The sequence below is a fragment of the Macaca mulatta genome, chromosome 14 (genome assembly GCF_049350105.2).
Source record: "Macaca mulatta isolate MMU2019108-1 chromosome 14, T2T-MMU8v2.0, whole genome shotgun sequence".
Lineage (NCBI taxonomy): Eukaryota > Metazoa > Chordata > Mammalia > Primates > Cercopithecidae > Macaca > Macaca mulatta.
In genome coordinates this window covers 126410335-126431284 of record NC_133419.1, presented here as the reverse complement: position 1 = coordinate 126431284, position 20950 = coordinate 126410335, and the positions used below count along the sequence as shown (strand labels likewise).

Here is a 20950-nt window from a genome sequence, read left to right as displayed (position 1 = left end):
CACGGAAGACCCTGCCGCTCCTTGCACATTTCCCATCTCAGTAAATGCACATCATCCACTCACTCACTTGTCTAAGTCAGAATTCCGGACAGCAGCCTCGATTCCTTATTTATAGTCACAGCAGTGGGGAAGCAGAGCAGTGGATAGATGAATGGATTCCAAAGATGTCCTAGGTCCTGTTCTTTTCCAGTCCAACTCATTCATTGTCCAAGTCCTGTTGATCACAGAGCCTCACTCTGTCACCCAGGCTGGAGTACAGTGGTGCAATCATAGCTCACTGCAGTCTCAACCTCCTGGGCTCAAGGGATCCTCCCACCTCATCCTCCCTAGTAGCTGAGACTGCAGGTGTGCACCACTACGCCTCGATACTTTTTGTATTTTTGGTGGAGATGGGATCTCCATATGTTGCCCAGTCTGGTCTTGGAATTTCTGTGCTCAAGTGATCTACCCACCTTGGCCTCCCAAAGTGCTGGGATTATAGGTGTATGCCACCGCTCCTGGCCTCTTACATCTTTTAAATATGACCGTGTCTTACAAATTTTTGAAAAATCTTTCAAATTTATTCCATGATATTTCTCCAGTACAGGTCCCCATATCTTTCACGATAACCTTCTAACTTCTCTTATCCTCAGCCATTTTCCACATTGCAGTGTCAGTGGTTTTTCAAAGGTGTGGGACTGATCATGTCCTTGCCTGCTTAAAAGCCTTTAACACCCTCCTCTCAGAATAAAAGCCAAACACTTTAACATGATTTATATTGTTCTTTCCACTCTTGTTTCTGCTCACCTATATTGCTTTCCTCTCACTGTGTCTTATCCTTCTCTTCTTACTGTGTTCTCCAGCCCATACTTCCTTACTCTGATTCTGCAAACACACTGTTCTTTCTGCTTGGAATACTTCCTTCCTTCTCTTCCTCGCTTCCTCTACTGCATCCCCCAAACGTATCCATCTGATTTCACCTGGTCATTGTTTACTCTGAGAAGTCTTCCCCTCTCCAAGTCCAAATCTAGGCTAAGTGAGCTTTCTCTTTTTCCTGGAGCACCTACCTGTATTTGCTTTATTCTGTTGCTCACCTGTCTCTTTCTCATGTAACTGCTTTAATCTCTGAAAACCTTTGTTTCCTAAAAATTCTGCCTTTTAGTATAAAGCATGTCCGTTGCTTTTCATGGAAAGAGTCATGATATGTTCTTTCCCAATCCAAGATAGCCAGATTTCACAGACAGAAAAACATATCAATGGAGCAGTGAAAGCACATTTGTAGAGATGGTAAAAGATACTTTAAAAGTAAATAAATCCAGTTTGTTCTTAAATAAAATGCACTGATTTTATTATGCTTGTGAAAGGAGGAAGAGAAGCCTTGAGGCTGGTGAAAGAGGAATGGTGAGGAATTCCTTCACGGGTGGTGTAGAGTCAGGAAATGGGTTTTTGGACACTGGAAGTCTTCTTAAGGCTCGTAGTTACCTCGCATTCAAACTGCACTTAGAAAATAAAAGCACCTAAAATCACCTTATGGCAAAACAAAAGCTCAACACAAGAGTGTTTCACAACTCGCGGAAATGGTGCACACACACTGCAGACAGAAGATTACAAGAATCTCACTAATTAGTGGAATCTCACAGAAGATCAGTAGAATGCCCACTGTCCTCCCCCTCAGTTGGCATCTGAACACAAAGCACAACGTTTGGGGTCATCCAAACATAGCATGCAATTCACTTTTTTCTACATGACGTGGTGTAAAGTCTAAAAACAGTGGTATTATATAAATTGGTGTGTGCAGCTTTGCCTGAAGCTATAATATCAGAGTATCACTTTTTAGAGTGTTTTTCTTTAGTTTCTGATTGAAAAAGTTGTTGTACTGAATAAAACGAAGCTATGTTTTTTAAAAAGTGGAATAACTTTCTAAGAGCCATTATAGCAAAAAGTTGCTATCTGCGCCATTCCTATGTTAGATGAGTCTGTATTTTAATTGCTTCCTTACTTGTCACCTTTCCTCACCTGATTGTAAGCCTCATGCGGGCAGACACTGTGTCTCTTTTATTCATGGCTGAGTTTCCAGGATAGCTCAGTGCCTGGTATATAGTAAGCATGCACCAAGTATTTACTGAATAAAAGATGAATTCCTCTATTTTGAACTCTTTCAATACTTTTTACTCTCTTATTGCATTTAAGACTTTTTTCTTTTTTCTGGAGATAATTATGTTCATACCCTTGTTTCTCAATTGAGCAGTGTCCTTTAGTTCGGTGCATCTTTGTACCCCTTATAGGTTCTTGCCAAAAGTAGATGTTCTGTGTATTAAATGGATTGATTGAATGAATGCTTACTTGAAAAGTAGAGTTATTTGAGAAGTTTCTGTAGGAAATGATGTTAACTTCTCAGTCAAATATTCAGAATGAAGAAAACTGACAGGAGATTTAAAGTTGCCTGTGGTTAAGGTCCAGGTAGCCCAATGGGTTAAAATACTATATTTGACTTCTATAATTGAAATTGGACTGCACTAATCTTGATAGTACTTAATCAAGAATTTTTAAGTAGACATGTTTTTGTTTTTCCTTGTAGTTCTGAAAATAAGTTTTTCTTAGTTGATCAATAGCATATTTTGAGATAGATTGTTTGAAAATAGAGATCAATCATTGTTTTAAAAAAGGAAATTACCATGTTTCGTACAGAATAAGATTCTTTTTAAAAAACAGAATCTAACTTAAATAATTTCTTATTTTGAGGAACTATACTGATCTCAAAGCCAAGTTTTTGCTCACAAATTAATCACAGTTATTTCCTAAGCTTGAAAGAAAACTACAAGAAAGTTTGGAATAGGAGGCTAGGAAGAGGAATGATTCAGAAAGACAGCCTTGATCATCCTTATGAAAGCAAAGGCGTTGCTTCAAAAACAAAGTAATCAAATCTAGAAATTCAGGAAAGACTTTTCCCAAAGGATTATTCTGGCAGCATGTTGAAAAGGGGTTATAAAAGCAATAAGTTCACAACCTGAACAATAAGTTAAGTAAACGTTAGGAAAGTATTTCCTTTCTTATTCTAGGATGAGGTATACCTTTAGCTTCCCTCTGCCCACAGAAATGCTCTAAGCTTGGAATGGCATATAAAGTAGAGCTTATAGGACAGACTGCCTCCTATGTGGATGTGGGAGAAAGGCGTAAAGAAAGCCCTGTGACTTAGGAAACACCAGCTGTTGCTTAGTGACATTTGGACTTTGGGAGCAGTACTTGTGCCACACAAGACTGGGGAGCCTCCAGAGATTTTTACAGCATTGAGGAACAAGTTGTCCTGCTTTGTAGATGGGTTAATGGTTTTACGACACGTAGCTGCATTTTGTGTGTTTGTGTGCATGCATGTTCTACAGTCTTTCTCTGGAGAGACTACTGCCAGGCGCTTTCCTGAGAGCAAAGTGACCACTAAGCATCTTCTCAGACAAATCACCCACTCAGCTCGTCAGTGAAAAGAATGCAATTATGTGGGCCACTAGCTTTATATGAAGATGGGAAGGAGATGGAAGAACTTTCTCGTGGTTGTGCTAATTCCATGTGAGACCACTGGGTTCGATGAGCCCACCACTTCTGTTTTTCACATAAGGAATCAAATTCTAACCTCTTTACTGATTTTATTACCTCTAGTAGATTAGGGAGGGGTACATATATATACACACATATATATGTGTGTGTATATGTGTGTGTATATATGTGTATATACATATATGTGTGTGTGTATGTACACATATATGTACATTTAATATATATACACACACATATATATATAAAACGGACAAGAAAAGCAGTAGGAAAGGGAGAATACGGTTTTGAAATGAATGGCAATTTACTGTTTTGAATGTCAGCAAATATTCCCTTAAGGTGTCAGCAGTTTTTGCATATAAATTTGAGAAATACGTTTGATGAGTTAAAACCACACAGTGTAACAACAGTAACTCCTTATTCTACTATATAATAGATTATGGGTAAAAAGCAGAGGTTTTGTGTCCACATTGTTTTTTCGTCATTGGACGTTCACGGATTGACCAAGTTTGATGAATATGGCCTGCAATGTCCATGCCTTACATTCTTTTTCCAGTTACTTTTATGTAACTTTAGAATATTGTTTTAAAAAATCCCTAATAGAGAGTGAAAGTCACTTTATGCCTTAGCAAGTATTTTAGTTCATTACTCAAAGTCATGATTTATATCCACACTTTGCTTACCACAGTGTGAGGATCTAAACCATTTGCCAGTGATGGGGAGTTACCTTCATGTGCCGATTTTTGTTGTGAGGGATGGGGTTGGCTATTGGGGGCCTCTTTTTGGAACACAACTTGACAATATGTATTAAGAGTCTTGAAAATGTTTGTATTCCCTGATCTAATATAATTCTACTCCTAAAAATGTCCTAAGGGCATAATTAGAAGAGTGGTTTAAGATTTATGGACAAAATGTTCATAGCAGTATTATCTAGAATAGCAAAAAAGTAACACACACATATATACACACACACACACATATATATACACACACACACATACACACACACACACATATATATATACATACACGCCCCCATATATAAAAATGTAGCCTAACCAAAAGAGAATGGTTAAGTAGACTAAAATACGAGACATCCATGCAGTAAATTCTCTGCAGCTGTTAAATGGTTTTTTTATGAAGAATTTTAATAAGGGCCAGGGGCAGTGACTCATGCCTGTAATCCTAGCAGTTTGGGAGGCTGAGGCAGGCGGATTACTTAAGGCCAGGAGTTCGAGACCAACCTGGCCAACATGATGAAACCCCATCTCTACTAAAAATACAAAAATTAACCGGGCGTGGTGGCACACGCCTATAATCCCAGCTCCTCTGGAGGCTGAAGCAGAGAGTCACTTGAACCTGGGAGGTGGAGGCTGCAGCGAGCCGAGATCACTCCACTGCCCTGCAGCCTGGGCAACAGCAAGATTCCATCTCAAAAATAACAAAAAAAGAATTTTAATAAGGAAAAATGATCATTAAATAGTAAATTAAAGCATTTAAAACCCTAACATGTATTACCACAATTATGTAAATACAGTACACCGCGTATATGGAAAAGATGAGAAGGAAGTGCATCAGAATATTGACTTGTTTTCTATAGGGGGCGGGACTGTCGTGTTTACTTTCCTTTTTATATGTTTATGTATTTTCTGCACATTCTATATTGAATGTGTACTTTTTTTGGATGAGTATTTGTATAGAAATTTAGCAGTTCTTATAAAACTGACATGTAAAATATGCGAAGAAAACTTGAATAATTTGTTTAAAATATCACCAGGCATTATGCTGACAACATAGAGTGCTTTAAAAAAATTCAAAATGAAACCTGAAGTAAAAAAAAATCCCTGAAGTAAGAAAAAAAAAAAAAGGCAGTGTGGTTTAAGTCAGAATTCTATTCTATCTGACATGATTTAAATCAGAATTCTGTTTTTAATTTTTACACGAGGAGATTTGAATGTTATGTTCACTAGAACAGAGGTTAAGCACCTTTGGCAAGTAATGTGCCCACGTTATGTGTGGAATAGAGTGGGATGGTTATCCTTATCATGGATTTTTTTCTCTGCTGGTCATTATTTCCAGATTGAAAGAAAAGGTAAGGAGGATGGGATAACAACTATGTAGAGGAAATTAGGGTTATTGTCCCCTTTGCCAAGGTCAGTTTCTATAGGTGAGAAAAATGACATACACTTTAAGGCCACTGACTTGTGAATAAGAAGATGGCAGAAACCTTGTTTAGTTATGGTGAACTTTGTCAAACAAAATTGTGTTTATTTGCCAGAGCAATGTAGGGGAACTTAAATACACACACACACACACACACACACACACACACACACACGCATTTGCATGTACATATACACACACACATGAATAAATTACATATATATTTGGTTTTCTAATAACTTACTAGTTAAATAGCCATAATACTAATGTTAAGGGTTTCTTTTTTGATAAAGATAGTAGTTTTGAAAATGACATATCATTGAAAGATTTTCCAGTAGTACTAATGGATATACTGTGATTCATACGTATCTAATCTTTGTGTGGTCAGTAATGTTTATTTGTGAGGTTGGGCCTGGGGTGCTGTAACTAGCTGTTGACTATAATGTCAAGCTACCCAGCTCCATAAAACAGCAGAGTCCAACTCCTTGTTGTCATTATCACAGTTCTTTAACAAACTGAGCAGGCTTGCCTTGGATAAATACAAACCAAGCCAACACGTATTTAGTAAATGCCTTTTCTGGCCATAGGTTCTTTCCAACTTCCAAAATCAACTGAGAGCATGTAAAGAGTAACCCAATAGAAAGATAGACTCAATAAAGAAGATTCCTGTGTGATAATATTTAGGTAGCTGTAATGAACTGTGAAACTTTCAAGGACAACTATACAGTCACTCAGTAGGTCATGCACTAGGGTTAAAGTTGACTCTGAAATTTGTTTCAGTACTTTTTAACAAATAAATAGCTGAAAGATTTGGCAAAAGGAAGAAACAATCACAATCCTTCTTGTCGTCGTTCTCTCAGGAAAATATCTCCTGTTAAGTTATTTGAATGTTTACTTTGCCTTGACTGCTTTCCAGTGTTGTGTCAGTTCTTACCCTTGAACCAAGTGAGAATTCAAATGAACCAAAAAAGTTTTCACACAGCTGGGCTCTTCTGCCGTTGAGTCATGCCGGTAGTCTCTCTCCCACTTTTTAAAGGAGGTCAGCAAGAAAAAACTGGAAAAGCGGATTCATAACCTGATATCCGCGAGCTAGAGAAACTTGAGTTTGCACCTTTTAGATTTTGGAGTACTTGGCATAGAGAAGGTGAGCAGATTCTGGGAGATACTATTTGATTTATTAAAAGCTGTACTTAAGGTGCCTTCCTCTGTATTACTACCTAATTTTATTAATGGTTAGCGTTCATCTTTCTTTGCATAAATGAAAATGCACGTAAAATTCTCATTTCTAAAATGTCATTAATGTAGTACTGTCATTAGATTTTGTTGTATTCTATAGTCATAGATCCAGTGTCTAGCCCTGGCTAAGCAGGAACATGGGGCATGATTCGCAGACATAGTAGCCTAGTCTAGCATAGTACCTGGCATATAGTAGGCACTTACTGTATTTTTTGTTGATTTTTTAAATTATACATATGAATGAATAAGTGAGTGAAGGAATAAACAATACAGCTAGAATATACCAAATTCAGATGAGATGGCAGTTCTCATTAAACACTACTCCTTAAGGTACTTCTTGGAATTGCATTCTATTGTATTCCTTTCATTTTAAGAAACATTTTTGAAATACCTACTTTCTGCTAGGCACTAAAATTTTGCAAAGCTAAATATGATGTCATTCTTGCCTTCAAAGAGGTCACAGTTGAGTCACTAGATAAGTTACATAAGAAAGTATTGAGTGCTGTGGTTACGCATGTCCCAGGTGTAGAGGAAGGATAGAAGAGAAAGAATTGGCCATATCTGGAGAATGGCATGGACATTGTTAATTTTACTAGTTTTATTTATCTTTTATATTGTCCATCTCTCCCACTTGAATATATGGTATACATTTTTATGTGTTACTTAGTTTTATGTATACAGTTTTAATTGCCCAATTCCACCTCTTAGGATAGTCTTAGCATATGATAAGTATTCAATAAGTGTTTGTTGCATGAACGATTTTTGATAGAAATAGCAGACTGCCTCCAAAAAGTATGTACTGATTTTATTTCCACCAGCAATATGTGATAATGATTTTTGCTCACATTCTTGCCAGTGCTGGGTTTTGTGAAACTTTTTTAGTTTTACCAAATGTGCTATACTGTCTCTATAGTAAAATACACACACACACACACACACACCCCCCACAAACAAACCATCCCTTGACTACCATCTGTCTTCAGCAATTCTCCCTGTTTTTCTGTTGCCTTTGTATAGCAGAACCCTGGAAGGAAGTGTCTGTGCCTGCTTCCTGTTTCCTGTCTTCCCATTCTACCCTGGACCCACCATCATGCTTTTGTCTTTTCTCCACTGAAACCACTCTTGTCAGTATCACCAACGACCTTCAGTAGTCCTTTCTGATGGTGTCTCATCTTACTCTGCTTTTCATTGATGTTTGAGACTGTTGATCACACTCTTCTTCTAGAAATATTTCTTTTTCTTATTTTTTAAATGTATTTTTATTTTTTTGATATGGAGTCTGGCTCTGTTGCCCTGCCTGGAGTGCAGTGGCACGATCTTGGCTCACTGCAACCTCCACCTTCCAGGTTCAAGCGATTCTCCTGCCTCAGCCTCCCAAGTAGCTGGGATTACAGGTGCATGCCACCAGGCTCGGCTAATTTTTGTATTTTTAGTAGAAACGGGGTTTCACCATGTTGGCCAGGCTGGTTTCAAACTCCTGACCTCAAGTAATCCTCCTTCCTCAGCCTCCCAAAGTGCCGGGATTACAAATGTGAGCCACTGTGCCCAGCCTAGAAATATTTCTTATGTTCTCCCTAGACAAATAGATTTTTTTTCTATTTCATTAACTACCTCTGCTGCGTGTCCTTGGCTACTTCCCGTCTCTAAAGGTTGGAGTATTCCAAGGCTCTTCTGTTTTGTCTCTTCCCCTTTCCTCAGTCCTCTAAACGTATTTTCCTTAGAGAGAGCTCATCTAGTGCCAAGGCATTCATACTTTTAAGATCTCCATTTCCAGCTCTGATTTCTTCATACAGCTCCAAACTCATACATGCAACTGTTGACTTGACAGTAATACTTGGATGTCTAATAGATAGCTCAGACTTACCTTGGCCAAAACAGAACTAGTGATGAACCCTCTCTTCTGTCTCTCCCTCTCTAGTCTTCCCCATTTCAGTAAACAGGGCTATTATTTATTTTGTGTCACCAAAACCCAAGAGTTATCCTTCACACATCTCTGTCCCACACTATATCCAAGCCTTCGACTTGTCCTATTGGGTCGACCTTTATAATATATTCTGAGTCCAACTACTTTTCTCCACCTCCACGGTTGACTCATTGCTCTAACCACTGTGTCCTCATCTGTCTCCAGGGTGATTACAGTATGTCCAGCTTAGTCTCCCTTTTCCACTTCAGCCAGTGATCTTTTTAAAGCATAAATAAGATTACATCATTCCCCTTCTCTGTGTCCTCTAAGGGTTTGCTCTTTCATTTAGAATAAATCCCACAATCTTTACCATGGCCTTCAAAGCTGAATATGTGATCTGGTCCAGCCTTCCTCTCTGGCTTCATCCATTACTATCCTTTTGGCTTATCCCACTCTCACAATGGTGCCAAGCCCAATCCCAACACAGGCCTGACCTTAATATTCTTTGTGCTTGACCAGTCCATGAGCTAGGAGTCCTCTATCTGAAAAAAAGGGACAAAAACCAGTAGTACCTATCTCACAGGGTTGTTATGAAGATTAAATTCGTGTATTAAAGCACTGACACGGTGTCTGGCACATAGCAAACACTGCGTAAATGTTAGCCACTATTTTGTTATTTTCCTTATATTTACTGTTTTGGGGGATGTGGAGGAGGAATACATGTTGGTTGCGTTGAGTTTTGTATGTATGTGAGATGTGTAAATAGAAATGCATTATAGGCAGTTGAATGTATTCATTCAGAGTGATTAGTTCTGTGTAGTAAGAGATATCCTAGGACCTTGGAAGAATGAGCAAAACTTCTAGCTCTAGTGTCTAGAGATCAGTTTGTGAATTGGGAAGATCTGGATCATTAAGTGCCTAGTATTTGACGTACTCTACCCAGAGCTTTCAAAATAGATGGCCGCCATCATGCTCACAACTCCAGCTGCTCAGATGAAAGATTTCAATGGTTTATATTTTCTTTCCTTTTTCTTTTTTAGTGAACCAAGGCCTGGGTTTTGCTCTGGAAGCCTGTCCTGCCTGCTTCTGTCATCTGGCGCTATGCATCCGGATCTTGGAGCCTTATGTACACTGCTATATGTTACTCTTACAGCGCTGTGCTCTTCTGTGAGTTCAGGTAAGAGTAGAAGAATTGGGGAGGGGGTGGTTTGGCCTTTACTTATCTTAATCTTATAGCAAATAAATTTGTACTGCAATGCTTTGTGGTAATGGTGCTATCTAAAGATGTTTCTAAGATTGGTTTGACCAACTACTTGATTTAAAAACTTGATAAATTCAGCAATTTAAGGATCTCTTAGTAGTGCTTTGGACATTAGCAGGCCTTCCTGTCCTGGCCCTTGTAATTTATCCCTTTTTTTTTTTTTAATACGTATTTTCCAATCGTGCTTTTTTTAAAATAAGGGGATATGTTATTACTAATTTCTGATTTGGAAAGAACAGGAATAAAATGTGGACTATATATGCCAAAGAGAAGTTTTAGAATCAGCATGATACTATGTTCAATTGGGAGTGAGAGAACTTGGTTCAAATTCCAGGTCTGCCACTTTCTCTTATGACCTTGCCTAATTTATTGTCTGCCTCTTTGGGTTACTGAAAAGCATAAATGTGTTTGTTGTTAAATATGTGTGTAAGCCCCATGCCTAAAACATGGTTCATGTGCATTTCTTTTTATTTTAGGCTTGTGTAAACATGAATATATAAGTAGATACAAATACAGTGATGTTTATTCATTGAGTACTGTTTTTAATATCTGCTAAAAATACCATATAGCTGTATTAAATTTAATAAGGGGAATATTGGTTTTGTGGTTTTATTTCTGTTTTGCTAAACAACCACCCCAGATTCAGCCAGAAGAGATACTTCCCCTTAACTTCGTTTCTGATTAAATATTCTGTAGGAGTAGATTCAGCAATTTATTGATTTTTTTTCTCTTTTAAGTATTTTATTCCACCAAATTAACAAATATTTCTTCCCCCTTCCCACTTCTGAGTTGGAACAGAAGGATCTGCATGGATACTTTGGTGCAGGAACACCCCTGCCTTCCCATGTTCCTGGAGTAATAGAAATAACAGATCAAACAATTTCAAATCCCAAATAAAAATACTAAGCCCTATATTTAAGAAAGGATAGCCTTTGTATTTCAGTTGTGGCTTCCTAACTTTCTATTTCTGTTTTCTTAAAACTTAAACATTATTTTATATTGAAGGGAAGTAATAAGAAAGTACCACAGCCCTCATTTGTAGAAAAACTTGCTCTCATAAATCAAATCCTGTTGGTAAAATAGGGGAGAATTCTTTTTATTGGGAAAGTCATCTTCACTTTTTCAGGTTCTTAACTTCCAATTCTTCCAAGTCACTTTATTAAAAAAGCTGTTTGCCATTTCCTTCCTTCTTTCCTTCCTTCCTTCCTTCCCTCCCTCCCTCCCTCCCTCCCTCCCTCCCTCCTTCCTTCCTTCCTTCTTTCTTTCTTTCTTTCTTTCTTTTTTTTTTTTGAGACAGGGTCTCCCACTGTCACCCAGGCTGGAGTGCAGTAGTGCAGTCATGGCTCACTGCAGCCTCCATCCACCTCCTGGGATCAAGCAATCCTCCCACCTCAGCCTCTGGAGTCGTTAGAGGTACAGGTGTACACCACCACATTGGCTAATTTTTGTATTTTTTGTAGAGACAGGATTTTGCCATGTTGCCAGGTTCTTCTTGAACTCCTGAGCTCAAGGATTCACCTGCCTTGGCCTCCCAAAGTGCTGGGATTATAGGTGGGGCCCCAGGGCCCAGCTGCACTTTGCTATTTCTTATTAATAGGATTGGTATTGTATCTGATTTATATCATCAGCATTCTTGTCTTTTGTACCCTAATTGTTAAGTCCTAGGCTAACATGTTGCCCTTTTTCACTTCCAATAAATAGGCTCATAAGAATTTTGCTAGAACTTTTACAAGCATCAAGAACCATAACATACATAAAATAAGAGATTGCCTTTAGTTATAAAGATACAGATGAAATGTGTTTAATGTAATCTTCTTTCTCTCTCCTCTTATCTCCCGTGCTTTCTTTGCATATGGGGAATATTCCCTTGTAGACTTGGCACCTTATTTTACTTCTGAGCCACTCTCTACTGTCCAGAAACTTGGTGGACCTGTAGTACTACATTGTTCTGCTAAACCTGGGACCACTCATATCTCATGGTTGCATAATGGAAAAAAATTGGATGGAAACATGGAACATACTAAGATTCATCAGGGGACTTTGACAATTCTTTCTCTTAACTCCTCCCTTTTGGGTTACTACCAGTGCCTTGCCAACAATAGCATCGGTGCCATTGTGAGTGGCCCAGCAACAGTATCTGTGGCAGGTGAGTTTAATTTTGTCCCTGTTATGTATGGGTTTTCTGGAAATTACTGTTAGTGCTTGCATTTCTGAAGAGGGGAAAGACTATGGACTTTGGTGTAAGGCACATAGGAGTTTTTATCTCAGCCTTGGCTCGTGCTGTGAGTAGAACTTGTGGAAGTGCGCTTAGACCTCCGTGATCCTGGCCTGGTGTCCTCATCGGTGACAATGATATGGAAATGATTGTTTTAAAGTTATACAGTTAGGACAGTTGTTTTTTTCTTTATAATCTCTGCTGCTTTGCCAGGGAAGGACCCTTTTCTAATGTGAATTCTGAACAATTTCTTTATGAGTACTTGGAAGTCCATGATATCATTAACAGCAAAAGCTGTTGTCTACTCTGACACTTAGTTATTTCCTGGAGTCCTTTGTCTTTCTTTCAGACCTGTTTTATTTGCCTTGATTACTGAGTGATTTTAATTCATTTAATTGAAACCATGATTAAAAAGCAGGAAAAAAGTAACTGTAAAGAAAGGAATGTTGAGTATTGAACTTACGGAAAATCCGGAATGCGTGGTTTTTCTTAGTAAGTTGGAGCCATCTGCCTTTCAAATGGTGATGGCTTCCAGTAATGGAAAACGTCTTTGTAAGGGCACCCCTATTTACAGAAGAAATCTGGATTCCCCAGGAGTAGTGAGTTTGTCATAACTGAGAAGAGTAAATGTTTTTGTAGAGCTGTGACCCATGGACAGCTGTAAGACACACACGGGCGGGCTGAACTCCTCGTGGCAGGCTGCTGAGTGCTTTGAGCCCTGGAGATCATAAAGAGTTCCCCCGCAGGCTCCATCCATAGTGAACTGAGACTGAGAGGAATTGAGACCAAGTTAGTAGATTCAGATAATCTAAATAATGATATCCTTCCTTATTTTTTTGGTGTCCTAGGTTCGTTCCAGAAATCATTTTACATTTTATTGCAATGTGAATAACTACAAACAGATTAGGGATCTGTAGGGAAAGTGAGTTTTGATGGGGGACTGGATTGAAAAGGATTTGTCTTGACCAAATGGGAATAATTATGCTTTATAGTTCTAGATGTCTTCAGAGCAGTTTATATTTATTCTGGTTCCCTAGAAGCATTGACTTATGAAAAAGGGTGCCATGACTTAGGTCTTAGCCTTCAGCCATGCACATCTGCCCCAGCTGCTTTCTTTTTTTTTTCTTTTCTTTTTTTCTTTCTTTTTCTTTTTTTTTTTCTTGAGACAGGGTCTCACTCTGTTACCCAGGCTGGAGTGCAGTGGCACGATCTTGGCTCATTGCAGCCTCAACCTCCTGGGCTCAAGCGATCCTCACACCTCAGCCTCCTGAGTAGCTTGCCCCAGCTGCTTTCTGAGATGGAAAGATCATGCAGCCCTTTGGACTGGGGTCAGCGGCCACAAAAGGCCACGCTGCAGATGTTGTTTCTGATTTTTAAACTTCCTTTGGGAAAAAGAATTCAAATCTGCATTTATTTATTTACTTATTTATTTATCTGTTTCCTTATTTCTTTCAGTTCTTGGTGATTTTGGTTCATCCACAAAGCATGTTATTACGGCAGAAGAAAACAGTGCTGGTTTCATTGGCTGCAGGGTACCGGAGAGTAACCCCAGAGCTGAGGTGCGCTATAAAATCCGGGGAAAATGGCTGAAACATTCCACAGGTGAGACCTTTTGTGAAAAGCTGGTGGCACACACAGAACAAATGTTCATTAAATAAGTCGCTTCTAAGCTCTGTGTGCTAGAGATGAACTGTAGATGCAAGAAGGCATGAGTGGAGAGGACTAAAACAAATGGTTACAATATACATATAATTACGGCCCCATCCCCTGAGGCCTCACTCCCTCAGTTCCTTCAGACCCCCATCAGATTTCACTTCCTTGGAGAAGACAGCCCTCATGGTCCTATCTGAAATAATATACCTGGTGCTCTCTGGCCCCTTTATTTAGTTTTGCTTTTCTTCATAGAATTGATCACACCTGATACTGTGTTATTCATATTTCTGTTAGTTTATGATTATATTTCTTTTTCTCTGACCTCCCCACATACCCCTACTGGAACGTGGGCTGCATGCATGCAGGGTTTTTGTCTGCTCTTTTCCTTGCCATAGCACTTGTGCCTGGCCATTGTGGGCGGAAAGTAGCCCCTTAATATGTATTTGTGGGAAAAAAATGAGTGACTAGACAATGCAGAAACACCATGTGACCAGTGCTGCAGGTAGAGGTTTGCCAAAGTCGGAGCATGTTTCTTGTGCTTTGAGATTCACTATCGTTAAAATGCTTCTGCCGAGTTTGATTTGCTGTGCTAATTCTGTTGACCTTTTTTTTCTATTCTGCTTTGACTTTCCCTTTCCTTCATTTAAGAAATTTTCCTTGATTGCTTCTTTGCCGCTAATCTCACGTCTAAACGTAATGCAGGCTGTCTTGTGGCTGACGCCTGTAATCCTAGCACTTTGGGAAGTTGAGGCAGGAAGATCACTTGAAGCCAGGAGTTCAAGACTAGCCTGGGCAATATAGTGAGACCCCATTTCTACAAAAAATTTAAAAATTAACTGGGTGTAGTGGTGTGCACCTGTAGTCTCAGTTACTCAGGAGGCTTAGGTGGGAGGACCGCTTGAGTCCAGGAGTTCCAGACTATAGCAAGCCGTACTTATGCCACTGTGCTCCAGCCTGGGTGACACAGTGAGACCCCCATATCTAAAATAAAATAAAATAAAACAAAATAAGATGGAATAAAGCATAATGATCAACCTTTGTGAGTTTTAGTTGTGCTGTGGTGTCCTTCATAAAGGGAGAGGCCTAACTGCACTCCCTTCCTTCCTCAGAGAATTACTTAATCCTTCCATCAGGAAATCTTCAGATTTTGAATGTATCCTTAGAGGACAAGGGATCATACAAATGTGCAGCTTATAATCCTGTCACACATCAATTAAAAGTTGAACCTATTGGCCGAAAGCTCCTTGTGAGTCGTAAGTATTTGGGAGAAGAATGGTAACTGGTGGAAGAGGAAGAGTCCTCATAAAAATTTGGGCAATGATAGTTCATTTTTTTTCAAATCCTGTTTGTTTATCATGAAAAGTCTTACCAAAAAAGGAAATACAGGCTGGGCATGGTGGGTCACCCCTGTGATCACAGCACTTTGGGAGGCCGAGGCAGGTGCATCAACTGAGGTTAGGAGTTTGAGACCAGCCTGACCAACATGGCAGAATCCCCGTCTCTACTAAAAATACAAAAATTAGCAGAGTGTGGCGGCACGCACCTGTAATCTCAGCTACTCGGGAGGCCGAGGCAGTAGAATCGCCTGAACGTGGGAGGCAGAGGTTGCAGTGAGCTGAGATTGCACCACTGCACTCCAGCCTGGATGACAGAGTGAGACTCTGTCTAAAAAAAAAAAAAAAAAAAGTAAGTACATTAATGCATTATAGAAGAGTACTGTACATGCTTCAAAAATGTAACTTACAGAAGGGCATTTTGGCTAAGGTGACAGAGTGAATACATGTGGAGGATTTTGCCCTTTGTTCAAACAAGAAGAAATAGAGGAGATATAACTTTATAGTAGTGGTCATTAAATTGGTGTCTGTGAATTTTGAAAAAAAAAAAAAAAGAGATATGTCTGTCCTCTTTCTTTCAGATGTGATGAAAATCACTGTTGAGTTTTAGGTTATGGCGGTTGCGTTGAGGTAGCACCAATAGTTAGAGCACAGTAAAGGCGTGGCTTCTGAACTTGTTGGGAATTCTGCATTTCCAAACCGCCAATTCAGAAGTAGCCCTAAAAGACCACAGAAATCTTTTAATTCTCAACTAAAAAGGATTAAACTGCCAAATAGGACCTTGTAGTATAAAGAATAGATGGGAAAACAGTGATACCCACAGCTTTGCTAAGCAAGAGATTAGAAACGAAGACTTACTAATAATCTCTCGTCTCCTTTCCTTTTCCAGGTCCTTCTTCAGATGATTTTCACATTCTTCACCCCACCCATTCACAGGCATTAGCTGTTCTTTCTCGTAGCCCCGTAACCTTGGAGTGTGTGGTGAGTGGGGTCCCGGCTCCTCCAGTGTATTGGCTAAAGGACGGGCAGGACATTGCACCAGGAAGCAGCTGGAGAAGGTTGTATTCTCATCTTGCCACAGACAGCATTGACCCAGCGGACTCTGGAAACTATTCCTGCATGGTGGGAAACAAGTCTGGAGATGTAAAATATGTGACTTACATGGTTAATGTACTTGGTAAGATGTTAGTTTTTAATTTTTTTCAAATGAAGCCATTTTTCTGGTCTAACTGATATCTGAAGGAAAGATCCATTTGTGACATTGAAATAGGGAATATCTAGAAATATCTACACCCTAACCAGAACAAGTTTCATTTTTATAACGGAATTAGGCCATTTTTCTGGGTGGCATAGAGCATTTCGCATGGAATATTCTTGGGAACCTCACCCCCAACCTAGTTATGCAATATAGTGATTATTCTCTCTTCTTCATAACATGGAGGAAAAAACTGGAAATCAGGAGAATGGAAGAATCTAGCTGATATCCGTGTGTAGTATCTAGTAGTAGTAACTAAGACAGAGTACTAATGAGAAAATGTCAGGCCAGGCATGGTAACTCACACCTATAATCCCAGCACTTTGGGAGGAGGTCGGAATACTTGAGCTCAGGAGTCCAAGACCATCTTGGGCAACATGGCGAAACCCCATCTCTACCGAAAATACAAAATTTAACTGGGTGTGGTAGCACAGGCTTGTAATACCAGCTACTTGGGAGGCTGAGGTGGGAGGGTGGTTTGAACCCGGGAGGCGGAGGTTGCAGTGAGCTGAGATCACGCTATCGCGCTCTATTCTGGGCGACAGAGCCAGACCCTGTCTCAAAAAAGAAAATGTCATCTCAAAAAGAAATCAATCTATTTAATTTAATTTTCTTTTTTTGGATGCTTTACCAATGCCTGGGTGATAAAATTGAATTATTTCTACCCACATTTCTATATGTATACTTTATTTCAAAGCTATTCCTTTCTTTCTGAGCAGCTGCCAACCTCACTATCATGTGTAGCTGCAGAAAATGCTTTCCTTTATTGAAACAGATTTTCATGAAAAAAATAGGTGGAAAGTGGTTTAATAGTGAATAAAATCGTTGTAAACCCTTTGCATGTATTTATAAGATTTATAACCATAACCTGCTATAGGTTAGCGACACTGGAATTAACGTAAGCGTATGACAAGTGGGCTTTGGAACTCAGTGATTAGGACTGGATTAATATGCATAATTTAGACACATGCTACAAATTCTGATAAATGATTTACTTTTTCTGGGTAATAAGTGACTTGAAGGATCCCTAAAGGAAGTTTAATTTTTTTGTTTTCGCCTATTATACATCTAACCTCAAAGTTGAGTTGACCGTAAAAATAATTTAACCTCTGAATAAACATTATTCTGTTTTGGCTCCTGTTTAGTGTGAGATCCAGGGAAATTGTTACTGTATTTCAAACTAATCACCTGAAATAAATGCTAAGAGAAGCCCAGGATTAGAAACTCTTTCTGTATATATGTGTATTCCCATATGTTGTGGGGAGTTAAGTGGGTGGAGTATTCTATGAAACGAGATGATATGTTATTAGTAACATATGGTTTATCCTATTAGTGGAACATTTCTAATTTTTTTCTTGATTATCACAGCAGACAGAAGAATGTGAATAAACAGTGCAACTTTGTTTCAACTGGTTATTGGTAGAAAGAAGATTTTTATGACTTGATAATTTAAGAATTCCATTTTGAGGGCAGAGTTTAATTTGTGTGTTTTATTTTCAGAACATGCTTCCATTTCTAAAGGACTACAGGATCAGACAGTGTCTCTGGGTGCCACAGTACACTTTACCTGTGACGTTCGTGGGAACCCAGCCCCCAACTGTACCTGGTTTCACAATGCACAGCCTATTCATCCTTCCACACGACGTCTAACTGCAGGAAACGGACTGAAAATCAGTGGGGTTACCGTGGAAGATGCTGGGATGTATCAGTGTGTAGCAGATAATGGGATTGGATTTATGCAGTCTACTGGAAGACTTGAAATTGAAAATGGTAGGCTTTTAGCTCATGCCAGTCTTAAGAACTTTTATTTTCCAGGTGGGCTTTTGTTGTGGTCAAAAATGAAATTATTTTTACTAAAAGAAAATAACCCTAGCACCATACAAGAACGGTGTTCATTTTCCATGTTCCTTGCTAGTGACAGGTAGGCATTTCCATGAAGAAGTAATCTTATTTAATCAAGCTCATTAAAAAAAAGTTTTTAAAAACTTTTCAACAGATTCTTCATACTTTAAAAATCTATATGGTACAATCTCTCTCTTAATCTTTTTTATTTATTTATTTATTTTTAATGATGGAGTCTCAATCTGTTACCCAGGCTGGAGTTCAGTGGCACGATCTCGGCTCACTGCAAGCTCTGCCTCCTGGGTTCACGCCATTCTCCTGCCTCAACCTCCTGAGTAGCTGGGACTACAGGCGCCTGCCACTATGCCCGGTTAATTTTTTTAAAAATATTTTTAATAGAGATGGAGTTTCACCGTGTTAGCAAGGATGGTCTCGATCTCCTGACCTCGTGATCCGCCTGCCTCGGCCTCCCAAAGTGCTGAGATTACAGACGTGAGCCGCTGCGCCCGGCCTCTCTCTTATGCTTATTCCCTAGACAGTCAGTTCCTTTCTTTAGAAATAGTTTTGTCAGTTTCTTGAGCAGCTTTGTATGTAGTACACATACAGGTGGTTTCATACAACATGAGAGAGTGTATGTGCATTTTATAACAATATCTGTTTTTGTTTTTGTTTTTTTACCTAAATAGTGGTAGCATTCTTTACCATAATTTTTTTACTTAACATCTTGGGATTATCTTCTCACATGGTACATAAAAAGTATTTTCATTCCTTTTTAAAAAATGGCTGCTTAGTGGTCCATTGTATAGCTGTAACAATTTGACTAGTACCTGATTGATGGTTGTTTTTAATCTTTTGCTATTACAAGTAGTTCTATAAGGAACGCCCCTCTACAAAGATTATTTTGCACATGTGAGTATTTGTAAAAGAAATTCCTAGAAATGAACTTGCAGAATAAAAGCGCATCTGTGGTGGTAATTTTGGTAGAGATTACTGAATCACTCTCCATAGTCATTCCCAGTGTTCGCTCCCACCAGCAACACTTAACTCTCCTTGTTTCCTGAAACCCTCGCCAACATGGGGTGTTGTCAATTTTTGAAGTCTTTGCCAATCTGATAGGTTAAAAAAAAAAAAAAAGAACCATTTAATCTGTATTTCTTTTATTACAGGTAAAGTTGGGCATCTTTTCATGTTTTTGAGCCCCTTAAATTTGCGTTTCTGTGTATTGACTGTTCTTTGTCTTTTGCTTATTGAAAAAATTAGGTTGTTGGTCTTTCTTCTTCTTGATTTATAAGAGTTCTTTATTAGGGAAGTCCATTGTTTATGATATGAGTTATAAATATTTTAAATTTCAGAGAATCAATATCATATGGACCGAATGTTCTGACATTAGTGGAATTTATTTAGAAGTTAATAGTGAAAACATAATTTTTAAAAATGGGCATGTATTTGGACATTTAAAATTATACTTCTCAATGGTTGGATCAAAAAAGAAATCATAATGGAAATTTAAAATACTTTGAACTGAATGATAATGAAAATGCTACAGTCAATTTTGTAAGAGACAGCCAAATAGAATTTAAAAGGAAATTTACAGCCTTCTGTGACTGTAAAAGAAAATTAGTAAGACTATAAACTACTGCGTGAAGTAAAACGGTAACAGAATAGATTCAAAGAAAGGAAAAAAGATCATAAAAATAAGGGCAGAAATCAATTAAATAGAAAACAAAGAAAAAATAGAGAGGATCAATAAAGATAGAAGTTGGCCCTTTGTAAAGTCTAAGAAAATGGACACATCTTTGGGGAAGATGATCCAAAGAAAAGAAAGCAGGTACAAATAATATTAGGAACAAAAGAGGGCTATAAATACAAGTCTTACAGCAATTAAAGATAGTAAGATTAAGCTAAATTTTATGACAATTTATAATAAAGACAGAAATGGACAGATTCTGAGGAAAAAATGTAACTTAGCAATGCTGACTGAAAAGAAATAAGCTTGAGTAGTCCTAACCCTATGAAATAAGTTGAATTAGGAGTTAAAAATCTTCTCACAAAGAAAATAAGGGGCCAGATGATTTTATGGAGGTTCTACCAAACTTTGAAGGATAGACCATTTCAAATATTATACAAACTGTTCCAGAGAAGAGGAAAAGATAGAAACTCTCCAGTCTTGATTCTAGAACCTCAGTAAGATGGTGCAAGTAAGGAAAATCAAAGGCCAGTCTCATTTATGAACATAGGTGTAAAAATCCTAAATAATATATTAACAAGCCAGGACAGTGTAAAAAAGAAAAGACGTCATTTCCAAACAGTTATCCCAGGAATCCACTTGAAAATGTAGAGTGCCATTCACTCTATTTATTTAATAAAGGAGAAAAACAATATGATTATCTCACTAGAGATGGAAAAACATTAGATGTAATTGAGTACTCATGTTAGACACTTAGAAAAGTAGAAATAGAGTTGAACTTTCTTAATAAAGAGTGTCTAACAAGGACTTACAGGAAACATTGCATTTAATGGTGAAATATAAGAAGCACTCCCTTTGAAAATCTCTTCTGGCCAT

At 38.4% G+C, this 20950-nt stretch overlaps 1 protein-coding gene across 11 annotated transcripts in view; it reads left to right on the top strand.

Moving 5' to 3' along the window:
* Nucleotides 1–20950, top strand: part of CDON (cell adhesion associated, oncogene regulated) — a 101450-nt gene that overhangs the window by 29775 nt on the left and 50725 nt on the right. For all 11 annotated transcript variants that reach the window (XM_077964625.1, XM_077964629.1, XM_028834144.2 and 8 more), the window contains 6 exons: nt 9868–10004; nt 11962–12234; nt 13759–13905; nt 15066–15209; nt 16180–16467; nt 18046–18315. In XM_077964625.1, the coding sequence (XP_077820751.1) occupies nt 9868–10004; nt 11962–12234; nt 13759–13905; nt 15066–15209; nt 16180–16467; nt 18046–18315 (1259 nt within the window). The remainder of the gene's footprint in view (nt 1–9867; nt 10005–11961; nt 12235–13758; nt 13906–15065; nt 15210–16179; nt 16468–18045; nt 18316–20950) is intronic.